The following is a 19457-nucleotide window of genomic DNA, read 5'->3' as shown; positions in this document are numbered from 1 at the left end:
TACATACATACATACATACATACATACATACATACATACATACATACATACATACATACATACATACATACATACATACATACATACATACATACATACATACATACATACATACATACATACATACATACATACATACATACATACATAGATACATACATAGATACATAGATACATACATAGATACATAGATACATACATAGATACATAGATACATAGATACATACATAGATACATACATAGATACATAGATAGATAGATAGATAGATAGATAGATAGATAGATAGATAGATAGATAGATAGATAGATAGATAGATAGATAGATAGATAGATAGATAATCATGATTTTGCAGTTGAATATTCCTATACTTATGTAATTGGTGCGTTGGCAGTACAGACGGCAATGATGGCGTTTCTTGAGGCGTCCGCAGTGTAGCACAATGAAAACAAAATGTGCGTTCTTGAGCTTTTGTCATGGAATGAAGTACTGTCAAAGGAGCTTTTATTGCCCTAAGCTTTGTTAGTGGTGTAAAGCCCCTGATCAGTCGATTCGTTGGTTCGCATAATTAATGCCTTAAGTGGTGCATAACAGGGTCATTGTCTTTCATAACAAACAATTACCAAAACAAAAGTCATCTTTACGCATCAATTTCTCTGGAAGGCGCGCTAGTGTGACGTTTGCGGGTCCATGCATGCAAAAATCTGCTTTTGCGGCCTCATTCGTTGCAGAGCTTCGAGATCCCCAGCTATCTCAAGGCTGCAAAGACGAAGTGGTGGTCGTGGATGGACGCAACGTGTCGTTTCCAGTCACCCTCGAAGCACCAACATTCAAAGCATTCAACGGCACCAATGCCGCCGTTCGTTGTACCGCCACGCACGTGACCACCTATGGTACGCACGTCATCGTTTGCGACGCCGTCGACACCGAGCTTCAGTCTACATCTTCGTGCACGTACAATGTTACTGCACTTGGTGAGCCCATTATGTCGTATGTTTGTATGATTTTGTGACAACGTGACGCGCATCTAAAGAAAAACAATCAATGGCGATTTATCGTTGAACGTGAGAGAAATGAGCATTACGCCGCACCTCCTTCGGGTCCTGGATCCATGATTTAAACCGCGCGTTCAACCCACATTGCAATGTGTTCAATACCTCACTCAACGCACCCACGGCCCCTTCGAGGAGTTAAGTGCAACTGGGTAATCCGGAGCAGACTCAGTTGAAAACGTGTATATACGAACAAGAAGAAAGGAAACTGAGAGGGCCCGATTTTTGTTAGTCATATGCTAAAGCGCCAACAAACAACGACACCAAGAACAGCATTGGGAAAATTATCTGCAGTTCTTCCATGGAACTAAATAATAAATAAATAGAAATGAAAGTGATGAAAAAGCCGGCCGCAGGTGGGATACGAACCCTCGTCTTCGCATAACGCGTGCGATGCTCTTACCAGTTGAGCTACCATGGCGCCATTTTCTCGTCCACTTTCTGGAGTATTTATGTTTATCTACTATAACTAACCCTGAGAGTGTTAGCTAACGGCACCACTTATGGCCTTGACGGAGGATGTGAAACATCCTTTTTGCCACAAGCATTACGTCTACATTAACTTTTCGGGTTAGGGTAACTATATATATATATATATATATGCACACCACGTGACCGGCTTCACACACCTACTTTCTTCCACTCTGACGCTCCTAATGGTGTCGCATTAAAAAAAAGAAGACACGCTACTGACTCAACGGGATTCAGCGCTGCAGCGCAATTTTCACTGGCTCAGTAGGCTTAAATTCCCAGCTATGTTATTAAGGTTAGCTTGCAGATGCGTTCGCCTCATGAGTCTCCGCTCTACGTGTTGATACACCTGCTTTCTTTCGACCCAACCTTCCGTCGGCTTCTGCTTACATTGAGTCCTAAATGCTTCCGTTGTCCTAGTGCTTTCCATTGCCGGCCACTCTAACTGGTGTATATCTGGTGGTGGTGGTGGGTGGTCTAACTGGTGTAACTGGTATATACGGCGCTATTTTAGATATTATTGCGCAACATGTAGAAAAATCATGGTGAAGTTAGTGGCACTATGTTTTCGGGAATTCTATGGCCAAGCGCGTTCGAATACTGCGGATGATTTTTTTTTTTACAGCAAAGCAGTTAATTCGACTAGCTAGAGACGTTAAAACACGTTATATGCCTGTTTTAACGGTTTTCTGAAAAAACCAAATCACTAACGATGCTCATATTTTTAGGAATATTTTAGGCGGAATGTTAGGGGCAATATGCTGACAAATTTGAAGTGTTTGTTCTTTAGGGGAGAAAAGAAACTTGCTAAACCCTCTTTTCCGGCCTATTTACAAAGTTTACCGTTTACAAAGTTTTGCCGATTCTCTGAGCGGATCGAAAACAGCAGCTATTTCATATTTAGGGGAAATAGGGGCCTCTATATAGGTGACGTGGGCCGAAAGTTCGAAGTGTGCAGGCTGTGTGCTTTAAGAATAATTACTGAATTACTCGTCTTCTCCTAATTTCCATGCGTCCTAAAGGCGTGTAGTTGGTTTTCCTGGTCTCGTCGGTGAACTATGCGAGGCTCCTTATTTATACTTTGTCGAAGTGGGAAGCTTTTTGTGAGTGACGAAATCGAATTGTTTACTCTGTGTAGGTTAATTGCAGCCTTTATAGAAAGTTACTTATTCAACTTACTTATTCAACTGTTCCAGACTGTCATTCTGGCAATATAGGCACTGTTTTCCAGAGTCCTAAAACAACTATCCACTACACAAAGTTCGGATTCTGTAAAAATTTTTGGAATGTAAACGTAATATTATTTCATTTATTTCATTTATTTTACCCTCAGGAACGAAACAGTTGAGGGGATTGGTTATGAAGAATACATCTAAGCAGAAAACATACCAAATGAGGAAAAAAGGAACACAGACGAAAAAGGATACCACTGGTAAAAACCAAACATGTGTGGCAAAAATTTCCCATTTTTATAGCTATTTAGAAGCAATGCAAATTATTACTGAATCCTTGTTTCCCCCCTTATTTTTAAGCGTTACACGAGGTTAGCAGTTGGTTTGCCCGGGCCGCTCGGTAATCTAAACAAAGCACCTTGTTTATACTTATTTTGCGAAAACAAGGGACGCGTACGTTATGGGTAACGCGTAGGCAAAGTTCAAGGTGTGTTGGTTCATTGCGGCCCTTGCAATAAATTACGCATGCAAGTACTCCGGAGCGTTAGGTCTTCGTTTTACGAGCGGTGCAAAATTTAGCCCGCAACCCTATCATAACTACAAATGCCATTGACTTCGAATCTAGCGAACACGGTGGGAACGCTATGGCAAATTTGCATGGCAAGTGGAATGTTTGTGCATAAAATTCAGTCTTTCTTAAATATATCTTTAGCAAGTGCTTGAAAACGTTATATAGCCATTTTACATGGTTTCCCAGTGACCCGAGGTCACCCTACATTATAGCAAGTTTATATTTAAGGAAAATAACGGGCACGTAATGGGTCATGTGTAGGCGAAGTTCGAGGCGTTTGAGTTAATTACGGCGGGAGAAATGGTTCAGGTAATCAAGCGCGCCAGAACGTTATGGCGTTTACAAATGGCGCAAAATTAGCACACAGCCCTGGTATGAATAGAACTGTCATCAACACCGAACTTAGCAAAAGCGACTAACCATTGTAAACCATTTGTGTGCGAGGTTACCAGGACGGTTACGCGTGTGTAACGCAAATGTTTAAGCGTTAGCTGTGCTGTTTGCTAGGCGTTTTCGCTCCCGATCAATGACGACGATGGAACGGCGAAGGAGCTATAACGACAATGGCGACGTGACGTCGCCATTGCGACGGCGATGTCATACGACGGTGGCGTGACGACGATGGCACATATCCAGTGACACACACCCATATGACCTGTAGTCTTTACTATCTCCAGGATCGGCCCACCACTGTGCTGACGCTTTAAAAGTTTCTTAAGCACGTGTTTGCAAGTGTCACGCGGCCGTTGTAAGCTATGTTTCCCAATGCCTCGAGATAATTATACGTTAGACCAAGTTTGTATTTGTTAAAAATGGAAATTTTAAGTGGCGACGTGGCGTGGAATTTTAACCCTTCTGGCCTCATTGGGGGCGTCACAAGTAAATATTGAACCATAGTTTCTTTGGTATTTGGTTATCCTAGGTAAGCCCGGTGACGTCGACAAATTAAATGGCACCTTTTTTACACTTAAAGAAATATCGTCTGCACAGCGCAAAAGACGAGGGCAGTAGATAGGACACAACACAGGCGCTGACTTCAACTAAGCTTTATTTGTGAAATCGCCAGAACTATATGCTTTCGATATGAGGAAGAAAGAAGCTTTTGCATGATGTCACACGTCTCATGAAACCCTATCGCATCACAGCCAGATACTCGATTTAGTTTTTGGTGAGGGCGATGAACGGCATGCTGATGCAAAGTTCACCCAACCGCTGTATCTTGTCAGCCTCTATGATTTAACGGGTAAGCTGTTCGCGGTGTCTGGAGATTACAACGCATTTTTCACATTCAGGGACACAAGGACAGTCTCTGCAGTGAATGAGATGTCCTTTAACGGCTGTGTGAACATTATAAAAATGCTCTTTCAATCTCTCATTTTAGGCATCTGCCCGTTTGGCCGACGTATTTCTTTCCGCAAGTCTGGGGAATCATGTAAACCACACCCACTGCGCATGCTGGCTGTGACGCGATAAGGTCTCGTGAGATGTGTGACATCACGTAAATGTTTTTTTTTTTGCGCATGCCTAAAGTATATAGTTCTGCCGATTTCACAAATAAAGCTTAGTTGAAGTCAGCGCCCGTGTTGTGTCCTTTCATCTGTCCTTGTCTTTAGCGCTATGCAGACATGTCGATATTGAATCACCAACTCGCCCAAGCTTCCACTTTATAGAGAAACAAGTAGGGAATGGTTGGTGTGCACTTCGTACTTAAGACATATTTCACTAGCGCAAGAAAGACTTGGGAACAGATCAAGATGCACACAGGACCCGACGCTAGACTTCAACTGAATCTTTATTGCGATGAAACGTATACAATTCACGAGATGCGCAGAGCCCCGACGCAAAGAAGCGAAATTCAATTTTCTTCCTTTCCATCTTTTTTTTTGTCCCTTTTTCTTGCTTTCACTGACTTTAACGCACAAGCTATCTGAACAAGCCCACACGCAGGTTATTTTGCAGCTACGAACATTCTTGTGGTGAGAGCCAGCGACGGGCTTTTTCTTTTACGTAAGGCGCTTCCAATTTTCTACCAGCCTGTCTCTGGCGCCTCCTAATCTCGCGAGTGCACGAGCACCAACGGCGATGCTCAGCCAGGCGGCCACCAACGCCTAAAGCACTGACCCCGCTGCCCAGTTTTCCTTCAAGCGATCATTAAAGCAATGTCCCGTTTGACCGATATAGTACTTAACACACGACAGGTCACATACCCATTCGTGTGGCAAGTGCTATATTTGGCCAATGCTCTGGCGAAGTAAAATGTGTGTGCATGAAGTAATACTGTCATTGCAAAAATTTCTTAAGTGCTCGAAATCGTTATATGCAGGCAAAGTTTTAAACGGACCAGTCATATATTGGCAGTGTTTCAAAATATGCGATTCAATTGCAGGCTATTGAAATTCTTATTGCAACTACTCGAAAAGAAACAGCTTCGTTCGAAATAGGGTTCTAATTCTGCAAGCTCGCACAAGTCTGCTGCTTTCTTTCTTCCGCATGAAAGCCAAAACCAATCGCATTTTTTTTAAACTTTCTCACTCTGAAGCAAGCCGAGTGACGTGAAGCTCCTGTAATACCTAAAGAAAGAAAAAAGAACCTCCTGATCCCTCAGTACAAAGGTCAAAAACCCTTTGCGACGCTACGTGTGTATACACTGCCGCCTGAACTCGGCAGTATTCGCGATACTTGGCCAATGCAGCCTCCGGGTGCCCGCCGCTGCAAAGCGACCCGTACAGCCGGGTGTCCTGCTCTGCCGACCGCAACGTCACCGAGGGTCACCTGCACCCAGTGGGCGACGTGTGCGAGTACATCTGTCAGCTGCACGGCTACGTCATCCCCCAGAGCAAGGTCGACTCGGCCCTGAAGGAGTGCTTGCCCAACGGCTCCTGGAGCAACGACGACTTCCATCTGTGCCAGAGTACGTGAACCAGTCCTCTCTATTGCATCTGCCCTCCTGGCTACGCCGCCGCTCGTGTGGGCGGCAGCCGTATTCGTGGGTGACTAAATGAAACAAAAAGTAATAATAAAGCGGCGCGGAAGAATCTCTGAGCGGGAAGGTTTCCTAATATCTCGAGGTTCTTCATTTGATGAAAATTCAAAAGAACAGACTGATGGGCTAGTTGGCGTAGCGTAACGACCGGTGTAGTACGCAACTCTAATATGGCAAGCAGGACGACAGAGAAGACCCGGCGCTGAGTCATTTTCCTTCTCTCATATCGTCTTGTGTGCGCCGTTCGTGCGCAAACGCACGTAATGGGGAAAATCATCGAGACGCTCTCCATGACGGCTTCCCTCATTACACGGTTTGCTGGTTTAAAGTATTCAAGTCAATTGCTACGACGCAAAGATAGCCCACATGAACCGCTATCACTAAGCGATCAACTGCGCTGGCAATCAACTCCACTCACACGACGCGGCACAGCTTGGTGGCTGTGGCGTGGCTCTGCATGCCGAGTTAGTCGAGGGTTCGATGGCGACAGCCGCATTTCGATGGGCGCTAAAAGCAAAATACGCTCACTTTCCTAGAGCTCGGTGCGCCCTAAAGGACCCCGGGATGTTACACCTCGTTACACGTTCTATCGATTCTGACGTCGATGTAAGTCCTGCGTTTGCGCTTTCGCACCGATATTTACCTGTTGTGTTGATGTAGTATATCTTTTTGTGTGTGCGACTATTATAGCCATGCAGTTTTTGGTAAGTATTGTTTGCTTTAGAGAGGAGTAGCGGGCATCACCCATGATGTGAACCTTTCTTGCACTCACTTTTTTTCTTCAATCCGGATGGCCAAAATAAATCCGAAGTCCTCCACTACGACGTGCCGACATCACTGTTATGGCATGTGAGACACCATAATATATTTTTTCTAATTCATCAACTCTGGTAAGTTTCCATAGCAAAATGTTCAAGCAATGCCTGTTGTAGGGTTTTTACGGCAAAGATTTGGACTGAGATGAATAGGTGGCGTTGGGAATATGTCGACGGCAATGGCGCAGGTATTGCTGAGAATACATCGGAACCAGAAAGTGATTTGAAGTGAAAGTTCTCCTTCGAGTTAAGCAAACTCGTGGTATTTATTTTTTTTTTCAATACAGTTCTTTCCTCAGTACACTCGACTTAAACATTACGCCGGTATCACCATCGGCCCAGGGAGGTTTGCATTTTGGAAACTATCGAACATATCGCGCTGTATATATATATATATATATTTGAATGCCATACCTTTGGGTCTTGCGCGACACCCTTCGTCTTGTCTGTGTGTGTGTGTGTGTGTGTGTGCGTGCATATATATATATATATATATATATATATATATATATATATATATATATACACATATACGCACACACACACACACACACAGGGTGTTCAAAGTTAGATTTTCTGTGTTTTTAAGAAAATATGCGAAGAGTACACAGACGCGAGGTTATACGGCCAAGCGGTCGTAAACGGTGAGGATAATTGTCGTCGTAATGTCAGTATTTAACTAAATTCGATAATTAACTTTTCATTTACTGCAGTTAGCATGTATGTTTGTATTGAAAACTCAGAGACTGTGCGCTTTGGCGGTTATTCCATTTTGTACAATTTTAGTAACGCGCATGTGTACTGAGATATGCAGGTCTGAAATTTCAGCCAAAGCCGCCTAATCACGAATGCGAGGCCCCTCACTAGTGTGACGCAGCTGTTGCGTATGGTGCTGCGTCTGGGCAAGAATGTGCGGTGATAGGCGACGATGATTCCGTTCTTACCCGCCGTGGTTGCTCAGTGGCTATGGTGTTAGGCTGCTGAGCACGAGGTCGCGGGATCGAATCCCGGCCACGGCGGCCGCATTTCTATGGGGGCGAAATGCGAAAACACCCGTGTACTTAGATCTAAGTGCACGTTAAATTTATAGGTTGTGTTGCCGCAGGCAGTGAGGATTTCTTTGCGACCATAGTGAGCATTGTGCGTGTTCACTCTGCCATTCCTGCAAAATCGAGCTTCATCAGTCCAAATCACTCTTTCTACGAAATTCTTATTTTGATCAACTTTTGTTAGTGCCTAATTACAAAACTCTGCCCGTTTTTGAAAGTCTGATGAAGACTCACATAGTATGGATGAAATTCTTGCTTTTTTAGAACGTTGTGCACTGTTCCCACGCTTTTCCCGCATTGTTTAGAAATCTATCTAATACTTCCATTTGGCATTGCATGCACGCAGGCAAGGATGTCAGTTTCAAAGTCCTCATCAATGACGCGCTTCTTAGGCTGTCTTTTTTGGTGAACTGAGCCTGTTGTGCGAAAACGTCTGAAAATGCTAACAAATGTTGCTTTGGTTGGAACTCACCGATCCGGATGGCGAAACGCGTACAGGCTCATTGCTAATGACGCATTGCCGTTTATCTCCGCCATTGATAGCACATCATCAATTTTCTTTTGCCGTAGAAAAGTACCTCGACCCAGACAAAGCAGCCATTTTTCAACGCGGAAGGTGCCAACGCAGGGTTTGCTTCGTCCAACGGCCCAGCTTAGTAGAAGCAATCAGTGGCAAAGGCACGTAATGGAAGCTCAGGGGTTCACTCGATGCGCTTGCAAGGCGATGCCTGATCTGTTCGGCACTTTCGCGAAACCGCGAAGAATAAAAAAAATCGTCAGGCATCTACACCTGTGAAGTGCACTACTTACGCCAGTTCACAGTCGTCCTTCTATTTCACAGCAGTTTTTCAGGCGTAGGCAATGCAGGGCCCTCAAATCACACACTTCGAACAGGTACAGCGTCCCTGGAACACCACTGGCAACCAAGGTGCTGCCCGGCAGCTGTCACCTTTGTTTCATGCTTAGCGCTTGCATGACTTTGAGCCTCCGAAATGCAAAAAAACATAATAATATATATACAACCAAAGCTAGTATTGTAATCCCGCACTTCATCGCTTCGACATTACGTGTACGGTGGCACTGCGCTTTCTCGCCAACTTTGCAAGTCATTGCTTCAAAAAAAGAGCTTGGCCAAGCCGACACGCAAAGTCATCCTTCTGTTTCGCTGGCCAAGAACGAAAACGGTGGTCAAGAGCGAAAAGTAATCACCGTCGCCTGCCACCCGCATTCTTGTCAGACAGAGCGTCATACGCAACAGCTGCGTCACACTAGGGAGGGGCCTCATAGCGGGTGTCGCTGTCTCGCATGCGTAATTAGACCCCTATCCCCCATCCCCAGTGTAGGGTAGCAAACTGGAGACTCGTATCTGGTTAACCTCCCTGCCTTTCCTCTTCATTCTCTCTCTCTCTCTCTTTCTCTCTAGGCGGCTTGGGCTGAAGTTTCAGACGTGCATATCTCGGGACACAGACGCCTTAGTAAAACTGTACAAAATGGAATAGTCACCAAATGGCATCGCCTCTGAGTTTTCAATATAAACATACATGCTAACTGCAGTAAATAAAAAGTTAATTTAATTATCAAATTTAATTAAATATTGAAATTAAGACAATTACCCTCACAGTTTGCCACCGCCTAGCCGCATAACCAAGGTAGGAAAATAGCTTCTGTATACTCCTCTTCGAATTTTTTTTTAAAATCTCGAAAGTCTAACATTGAACACCCTGTAATATATACATACATAGTTATGGCTGAGAAAATCACGCTGGCCCCAGTAGTAAAATGAAGAAAAAGAGTACGACGTACGTTGGGGGGGGGGGGGGGGGGGGGGGGACTGACTGCTCAGTAGTCGTCATAGCGAGCAGGATGAATGATCAGGGCTTTTATTGGTATGCGTACGCATGGCCAATAAAATTCCATGTCATTCATCCTGCTCGCTATGACGACTACTGAGCTGTCCGCTTCACCTGCACCCTGAATGTAGTGTCGCGCGGTGCCCTATTATCTCCATGTTTCTTTTAATTGTATTATTTTTTATTGTTAATTTAAAGTGGTTTGCATTGTAATATTGAGTAGACGAACGATTCATTTCTGCACTGTGGGCCACGTGTGTGATATCGCTATCGCCAGTGGTATCGCTATATTTATGTTGATTTTTCTTGTTATTATTGCGCACAACCTTATCTGATGTATCGCGGGTTTATAAGGAAGCCCAAATGCATGTACATGTTACTGTGACAAAGGCTAGTCCACCAGCCGAAACGTCACTCAAATATACTGTGCTTATTCAACGTACGCCGTACTCTTTTTCTTCATATATATAATATGTGTGTGTAAAATTGTCTGTAGCATGCGTATAATTTCATCACAGAAAGAGGAATAGCTGGCCTTTCCTGCAGGGACGAACGTACCTTAAAGAAAGCCAATACAAAATTATATCAGATACGTTGCAATATCTAATTCATTCTCACTGACTTATTTTTTTTTCCTCGTTTGTTCTCTACTGTGGCCACTTAAGTCTTGACAATCGGCTGTTCTGTTCGTAGGCCATTCTTTTGAAGCATGTAGTGCCTAAGCGAATATTAGTGTGTATATTAACCTGTAGCTCTCACGCCATGAAATGTTTCACTTTGCTTGTTAGTATGCTTAGCCGGATGAATATATACATATATGTATAACGTGTGCATGTATAATATGTACATAGATATACATATATGTATAACTATGTGCACTGGAGTCACTGATGCCATCAATGACAGGAACACTCAGTCATTAAAGAATGAGATCGGTGAACTAAACTCGGGGGTTTTACGCGCCAAAACCACGATGTGATTATGAGGCACGTCGCAATGCGGCCTCCCGACAGAGTTTTACCACCTGGCTTTTTTTTATTTTGAGATGCAACTAAGCCTAAGTACACAATCGCTTTTGGATTTCACCCGCATCAAAATGCGGCCACCACGGCCGAAACCCGCGACCTTGAGCTCAGCAGCGCAACGCCACATCCACTGAACTACCTCAGCAGGTCTGTGTTTTTTGGCGCTATTTTAAATATGAATGATCCGTACCAACTAGCTCGCACCCAAACCCGTCTGAGGCAGCAGGTCATGTGATTGCTGAGTGCGGCTATTAAGGAAAAAAGGCTAATTTGTGATTATAAGGTATCCTTTTGTTGCAAGGTCTGGCGACGATCGCTGAGAGCTGTTTTCTCTGATGCGCCAATGAGCCAACGTAGCCAGCATTCTGCTCTTCGGGGCTCTTTCGCGGCTGTTACCGACCGGAGGTTTCAGCTCGGCACACGAGGCAGAAGGGGCAAGTTAGTGGAATGCATCATGTAACCGCACAAAAACAAGGGACAAAGAAGGAACACACAAGACAGGTGCGGAACTTCAACTGAATTCAGCACTGAGTTCATGCGCGTGTGTCGCGTCCGCTTAATGTTCCTCTATAGCATCGCCCTTTGAAGCAGTCACTAACTCTTCACTAGTTCTTCACTGCATATATATATATATATATATATATATATATATATATATATATATATATATATATATATATATATATATATATATATATATATATATATATAATCGTGGTTAAGTTGATAATGGCCTTGTCTCTCCCGGTTAATTATGGTACGTGATAGTAATCTCAGACGAACATTTAAATGAGCTGTAGTTTTATTTATTTAATACTGCGGACACGTGGTCCAAGCAGGGAGGGCGACATATGGTACATACAAAGAAAATCAGATTGACAAAACAAACAGAACGATGGAAAACAAGATTAGGAAGTGGATTCAATTAATACAATTCCATTCGGTTACAGTTCGAGGAAAAAAAAGAAAACTTATATGTGTTTGTTCTTGTAAAGTAAGGGGTTAATGCATCATGTTTGCGGTGGCGTGTAGTTCTGGTCGATAGCTGCGATGTTCAGATGGGTCAAGGGATAAATTGTTAGTGTGTAGTAGTTTAAGGAATTCAAGTCTCTGTTTTTTTTCTTCTAAGTTCGAGTTGATTAACAGTTGTCTGCACATGCGTTCACCGCACGGTAGCGTATATCCGATTGTACAGATTTATGCCCATAACGTCATTTATTTAAGCAAATACAAAGATACGCATCGGCACACGCATCGGCACAATGTGCGGTTCCAAAACGTGCTGCGGCTATGTGCCTGTTTGCGGCTGTGCTTCAAAACGGGTCGCGTTGTAGCCCATTCCGTGTGCTGTGCGATTCAGTGTTCTCTCTTATGACACGTTTAGTTGTGGTGCCTTAACTTCTGTGCAGAGTAGTCACTCGCTGTTGGTATTTATGGTGTGACCACTATGTCGCAGTAATTATTGGTTTATTCAATATGACAAAGCTAAACGTGCAAATGCGCTCCTTGATTTTTATTACTTCTTTTCCTTCACATGGATGCGCTTTTAAACTATAAGCAACCTAATTGAGGCGAGGAAGCAGCGCTTATACACAAGATAGACGCCACTATACTTTTGATAGTGGTAATTCAGGTGTGTAAGTAGCGGTTACTACCTTCTCTTATTGGCAGCTATTACTAACACTATGCTTATTAACTCCAGTTACTTATACGTAAGTAACGTGCGATAGTTCATGGTAGCTAGTAGCTACTGCTACTTTTTAAAAGAAGAAAGTCTGGAGGCTACCCCTGTCCCTGGGGGCTTCAAGACAGACATACATCTGAGCATTATTCACGAAAATGGTCCTCTGCGACATTGCCGCCAGCCAAGGGAAAAGTATGCCTGGGAATTTAGTACTTCTAAGAAAAAAAGAATACAGTCATAGCGACCTTCGCTGTTCCAGTATAGCTACTTCTTCGTACCCTAAAGCAGATCTGACCGCAAGTGCGTCTGACTTCGCGCAGAGCAACTAGCCCCAGTGCGGGTAAGTGGTTGCGAGGACACGGAATTCGGCACCGACGAACTGGGCAACACCACCGTGCCACGGCCTGTGTTCCGCACCGGTTCCGGACTAGTCAACGCCACCTGCACACCGGAGATGCTGGCCGACTTTGGCGACCACGAGATCAACTGCGTTGCGGAGGACCACGAGCTCAGGTCGTCGGCGTCCTGCGCGTTTAAGGTAATAGTCAAAGGTAGGAACTCGCGCGTGGATCACCGCGGCGCGCATTCCTGGCAAACTTTCTTCCAGCACTCGGAGATGTGATGATGGCGCTCCAGCGCCATGTGCGAACCGTTTGCGGTTTGGGAGCCCATTTCCCACTAAACTTTAACCGCGTGAACGATGAATAAAAGTTGAAATTATCCGTGTAGGTCATTCATAATAAATTGTTCAAATAATGACCCGAACTAGATCCTGTTTTTCTGCAGACATGTAGACCAAAGTTGGTTGCAAGAAAATGAATTGTTCTATTATGTTCTGCAGTCGACAAGTAGGCTTGCGCTTCTCGTTTCTCTATATAATGATTCGCACTAATAACTCAGGAACGTAAGAAACGTTAATTATAATCGATCTGTTTGGTGGAAATAATGAACAGTGACCTGCCTTTGCCAAGTTGCATAGGAGCAGTTCTAGACCCCGTCGATTGCTGCGTTGTGTAGCCAGCAGCACACCTTCGCCGCTGTAAGAAGTTTGCGGAGCACGCGGCGGTTCGAGCGCGACCGGCCGTGTGCGAGGCGGCGCTTGTGCAAGGAGCCGTTTTTGTGCCTGCAGGTGAAACTGTTCCCCGCCTTCGCGAAGCGGGGCCCGGTTGTGTAGACGTCCAGGAAGTCCACGACAAGTATCCAGTGCACCTAAAGCCTCCCGCCTTCGAGGCGGCGTCCGGCGGCGCCGCCTTGGTCATCTGCGATCCGGCCACTCTGCTTGGGCCCGGCGCGTACAACGTCACCTGTACGGCTAGAGACAATAAAACCCAGGCAGAAACACAGTGTGCCTATGTTGTGAACGCGAGGCAGATCGAGCAGTTCCGGGGTGAGTAGAATCGCTCTGGCTGCATGGCTGCATCGCCGCTCGTGGCTGCTGCAAAAGCGCCTCCGCATGGCTCCAGGCCTGCTCTTGACCGCGATGGCGCGCTTCAATACCACTGTTGGGCCTGCTCTGGCTTGGTTTCCCTGGGGTGCGCCTTGGCTGACCCTTGACGATTGCGGCGCAAACAGACCAAGCTCCGATGGTCGTCTCTCGGGGCACGCGCGCTTGGCTGCTCGCACTGAACATGCGCGTCGTTTCCAGAGTCGCAGTGTTTGTCTCTAAGGGCGCCCGCGAACGGCAACATCCAGTGCAAGCGGCGCATGGGGCTCATCACATGCCGCTTCTCGTGCTTCACCGACCACGTGATGAGCACCAAGTCGCTTCCCCTGCTGGCCAGGGGCTACGTGGTCTGCGACCGCGCCCAACGAGACCGCTTCGACTTCCAGGAGGAATACGGACTCGACGAGCTGCCCGCCTGCACGCGTGAGTGCCCCGGCGTGGACGTTAAGGGGGCCCTGCACCACCTTTTGTCCGCGCGGCCATTTCTTTCGGCCGCAGAATAGCGCGGGCTGCCGCGCAGCACGCCTCGTATACTCTGCCACTAATGAGTTACCGTACAGCGGAGCATTTTAATGCGTAGCATTGTATAGCGAGTTGCTAGAAAATAATGTGAAGCCAGAAAACCCGTTTCCAATACACTGGGCGAAAATGCGCAGTTGCAACCCATTGGGTGTGCGGCTGGTAGCTGCCATCCAGAGTGCAGTGACGAACGACCCATCGTCAGCGATAACAATAGGCGTGCCGGCGCAAAACGTTGTACGAGCCCGTCCACCTTTCGCAGTTCTCCATACGACATGCGCAGAAAGGAGGCGTTAAACTTAGTCCAGAAATGCTTAAGCCTATACTAAAAAAAGGGATCGCATGCAGTATGGGACACCCTGGTAAACACCCGACCAGTGAAGATGGAAGGTGACTATAGGGGACCCAAAACGAGAAGATACGCCACTCGTGCATTACGCATGCACGCGTTACCGTTCCTCCTCCGCTGCCTATGACGACTGGTTATTTGTCTATGGTTATACTGCGCCTGGTATTGCGCAAATAAATTAAGCGGTATCTCCCTGAACGAGCCCTGTCGAAGATATGAGTAACATTGTGTGGCGCTCGGTGTGGTGCAGAATGTATACGTCCGTCAATGTAAACATGTGCATTTCTCTGTTTGAACTCCTCACGCATATATAAATAAATAACGTATACTACGTCCATCAGCATAACCCCTACACACACATTACCCCGCATAATACGTTCCCCACCTGGCCGACAGCCATATCATGCTAAGCATATCTCGGACGGTTCCCGTTCATGGAGGTTCCGCTTAATTTTTCGCTCAGTGTGTGTGCCCTGACCACCAAGTTAGTTTGTAGCGCAAGAGTTGACGAATTAGAAAGGCTTCGAAGGGTTGCTGCTTGACCCTTTTGTCAGTGATCGCTCTCTTCCTCGCTCCTAACTATATGTGCATAGATTGAAGACGCAACCCGTGGACGCTTGAAACGATGCGAACGCGATGCCGCAATGAAATTCCGAGGAAAGCACGATGCCCAGCAACAACTCTGATTGCGTTGAAAAAGGTATACGCAGCTGATGAACTGTTCCTAACCCCAGAGGAAACTTCTGCATGATCCGCGCAACCATGTCTCGCCTACGACGCTTTGGTATCAGAGTACATGGAAACTGGTTTTTGAAGAGCAGCAAGAATATCTCCTCGTGAATGTATATATCGTGTCGTCTACCTGCGAAGTCAAGATCTACTGCAGAAGAAACACGCAAAAAAAGCGGTTTTCAAAAATGACTGAACGTGGGCTTCCCTTGTGGGGTTCCCACAAAGCAAAGGTTTCGCGTGTGCAGCTGTTTCTGAATGAGAATGGGGCATGCAACTGGCCTATTTCGTGAGGTTCCGTGATACCTGCACTACCGTTACGTACACAAGGACAGTGACACGAACACACAAGACGCAATGAGTGAAGCGCAAATTAACTGGCGCTTATTGAAAACGCAAAGTAGGAAGAAAGGTGTTACTTTTTCGGGTCGACAGACGAATCAATTCCGTATCTGTTTAATCATGCAGATGAATGGCATTTGCGCATTTGCAATTAGGATGGAAAGCCATCATCATCATCATTCTATTTTATGTCCACTCCAGGACGAAGACCTTTCCCAGCGATCTCCAATTACCCCTGTCCTGCGCCAACCGATTCCTACTAACGCCCGTGAATTTCCTAATTTCATCGCCCTACGCAGTCCCGATTTTGAATCTCAACTATGGGCAGTCCAACGGGCCCGCGACGTGCCGGAGAGGCTATAGGTCTTTCTTTCCCGACGTGGGAGCAGCCCGCTACGTGCTAGTGCACGCCCCGATGGACCTTATTAAAGTTTTTCCATCCATCCATCGTCCCATCTAGTCTTCTGCCGTCCTCGACTGCGCTTCCCTTCTCTTGGCACCCATTCTGTAAGCCTAATGGTGTACCGGTTATCTAACCTGCGCATTGCAAGACCTTCCCAGCCCAATTCGTTTCTCAAAATGTCAATAAGGCTATCGGCTATACCCGTTTGCTCTGATCCGAACCGCTCTATTTCTGTCTTTTAACGTTATGCCTAGTATTCTTCGTTCCGTCGCTCTTTGCGCGGTCCTTAACTTGTTCTCAAGCTTCTTTGTCGGTCTCTAAGTTTCTGCCCCATATGTAAGCGCTGGTAAAATGCACTGAGTGTACACCTTTCTTTTCAATGATAATGCTAAGCTTCCAGTCTGGAGCTGACAATGTCTGCCGTGTGCGCTCCAACTCATTTTTCTTCTTCTGTGAATTTCCTTCTCATGATCAGGGCTCCCTGTGATTAATCGACCTAGGTAAACGCACTCCTTCACAGACTCTAGAGGCTGACTGGCAATCCTGCACTCTTTCTTGTTCCCTTGCCCGACTATTCATGATTCTCTACGAAATTTCCTAATATCATTGAAATACCGCTGGTAATGAGGCTAAAATTTAAAGGTTGGAAAACATTGGCGTTTCAGTGAGGTTTTTTATTTATTTGCAGATGTAATCATCTAACGGGAACCTCGCTGTGAGCGAGAGTGTATGAACTAGTTATTCGGCAAACCCCAAAGTGACTGGCCTGCACTGTTATCCTACAATTGTTACCTGCTTTGCTGTGTGGAACCTCAAGATGCTGCAAAGTTTACAATGACGCAGTTGCTTCCATATTTAAACGGAAAGATGATCGACTCTCCTAGAAGTGTTCGCGTTTGAAAATTGGAAGGTTTCATCTTACGTGTTGCTCGGTTCACTGACCGACGGAGAATGCGATCGTAGAGACATATTCCAGTCTGTTTGCACTCTAAAGTTGTGCTGAAACATCGTTTAAAATTTAAAGCGAACTCGCGAGAAACTTACATTCACTACTCGGTTAGTGCATTCATACACATATAAACCTCTGTCTGTCATCCAACCTAAATAGAATGCTCTGCTCATTTAACAAGGTTGTTATTGTGTTATATACGTATAATAGTTATCACAGTTCTTTGGACATTAACTATGATATTGCAGGCTTTATCTTACTCTTGGCTGCGGTCTTTCCCATTCCAGTTTTCATCATTTCTGACAGACACAGTGTTGTGCAGCAGGCGTCGTTATGAGCTGTGCAAAACCTTTGGAAGTTCAGCGGAAACAACGGTAGCCCCCAACTTTCATTCGGAGAAGCCACCAGCCCACATTAGTCTGTTCATATATCATCACACTTAATTACCGAGCGACAAGACCGATACTAGACGCACTGAGGCGTTAATGAGCATATCTAGCCTGCATTCTGTGAGCACTTCTGCTCGAGTTCCCTTTCAATTATGCATATTCGCACACCACTAACAAGTAATGGTGTGCGAATATTGGAAAATTTCGAATAACGTGTGGAATATTCCCCAATTTATTTTATCTTCGAAGCGCATAGTCCCATTCGTGAATAAGAATACTTTCCGAATCAATTTTGAATATTCTAAATTGTGAACATAATGATGGAGCAAAAGTACGATAAATTTCAGCATGGCGGCCAGAGTATACACTTAAACGACGAGCAGTATGGCGTTCTATTGGTCACCTATAGAGCCATGCTACTGTTTTCGCTTACCGAAGAGTCCTTTGCATGCGAACAAACTGCTCATTTGTACTTTTAATAAACAATGCTGCATAATGCATGGTACAATCACAGGAGCTTGCTAACGATGAGAAACTAGAATGTAAACAGTTTTATATTAAATGTGAAAATGACTGTTCATTATTCGATTCGATTCGCTTGTAGCACTGTTCGATGTATATATGGTTGGGTCGTAAAAATTACCGTTCGCACACCTCTGTTAACAGGCTCAACCAAACATTTCAAGTAAGCTTTTCAGCCTTTGAACTTCGAAGCACGGGGGCTGATATCTTTCGCTTATATCAGCGTCTTGTTAAAGTTCTAAATGGTTAACACATCGAATCTTGATGCTCCATTTCCGGTTTGCTTTCTTAAGTGGTGCTGGCGTCCAAAGATTACTGGTCATAGAAGCTTGATTGCCACAAAGCCTTGAAACGCACCTTATAATTTGAAACTCCAATCCCCGTTTTTATGTGGCAGCAACACAACGTAGCAGTGTTCGACGGACTCCATGTACTAATTATGCTGGTATTAGCCCTACGCAAAACTCGCGGCCTGTAAACTTTTCGCGGCAGTAAAACGCACCTGAAAAAGGCATTTACGATCGACGAAAATGCTCCGACGAGAAGCTAGCGCGCCCGCAGTGCATATCAACGCAGCATGAAAATGACTTTTCGATAATGTCTTACGGGGAATGTATATGGGGACGCCGGTTGCACGGATATGTACAGACGAACGTATACAGACGCGAAAACTTTGCTTCCCTTACGTCTGGGTATGTTTCTAAACTCTTTCGTGGACCACTCCCGTAGACTGCGCATTCTAAAAAATGTGCGCCGTTCCCCAAAATAGATCTGGTACCGGTGGTGCAACCATGTAGTACCACTGCACGGTAGTGGTACCGCAGTGTGGTGGTACAGTGGTAAGGGGAGCGTTCTCGCATTTTCCCCTCGTGTCATAGTGTTTTTGGACGCTGTCGTTGAGACGCTGCGGGCCTCAGAATAAATTGTATCGTTCATATACCCCACGCTCCACCGCAACTCGTTCAGGAAGACATCGACGTCAACTAAAGGTTGAATCGCCTTTAGAATTATTTTCTTTGTCCGACACCGGCTCTAATAAATGCTTACGCCTGTCATAGTTTGTTACACTTTGTTTGTTTGTTTGAAGATACTATCTGTCCAACATTTGACCTAGATAGAAGTGGTGAGCAGAAGTAACAAA

At 45.2% G+C, this 19457-nt stretch overlaps 1 protein-coding gene across 5 annotated transcripts in view; it reads left to right on the top strand.

Annotated features, from left to right (window-relative positions):
• LOC142565968 (sushi, von Willebrand factor type A, EGF and pentraxin domain-containing protein 1-like) overlaps window positions 1–19457 on the top strand; it is a 197628-nt gene that overhangs the window by 127355 nt on the left and 50816 nt on the right. For 4 of the 5 annotated variants that reach the window (XR_012824936.1, XM_075676606.1, XM_075676607.1 and 1 more), the window contains 5 exons: window positions 730–972; window positions 5957–6175; window positions 12991–13221; window positions 13800–14057; window positions 14316–14537. Coding sequence is in view for 4 of the 5 variants with exons in the window: in XM_075676606.1 (XP_075532721.1) it covers window positions 730–972; window positions 5957–6175; window positions 12991–13221; window positions 13800–14057; window positions 14316–14537 (1173 nt within the window). In the remaining variant the exon portion in view is untranslated. Of the gene's footprint in view, window positions 1–729; window positions 973–5956; window positions 6176–12990; window positions 13222–13799; window positions 14058–14315; window positions 14538–19457 lie in introns of those variants that run through there. The other variant, XM_075676608.1, reaches the window with a different exon arrangement.

Source organism: Dermacentor variabilis, unplaced genomic scaffold (assembly GCF_050947875.1).
Source record: "Dermacentor variabilis isolate Ectoservices unplaced genomic scaffold, ASM5094787v1 scaffold_12, whole genome shotgun sequence".
Taxonomy (NCBI): Eukaryota; Metazoa; Arthropoda; class Arachnida; order Ixodida; family Ixodidae; genus Dermacentor; species Dermacentor variabilis.
Note: the sequence above shows the minus strand (reverse complement) of the source record. Positions and strands in the feature narration are given on the sequence as shown.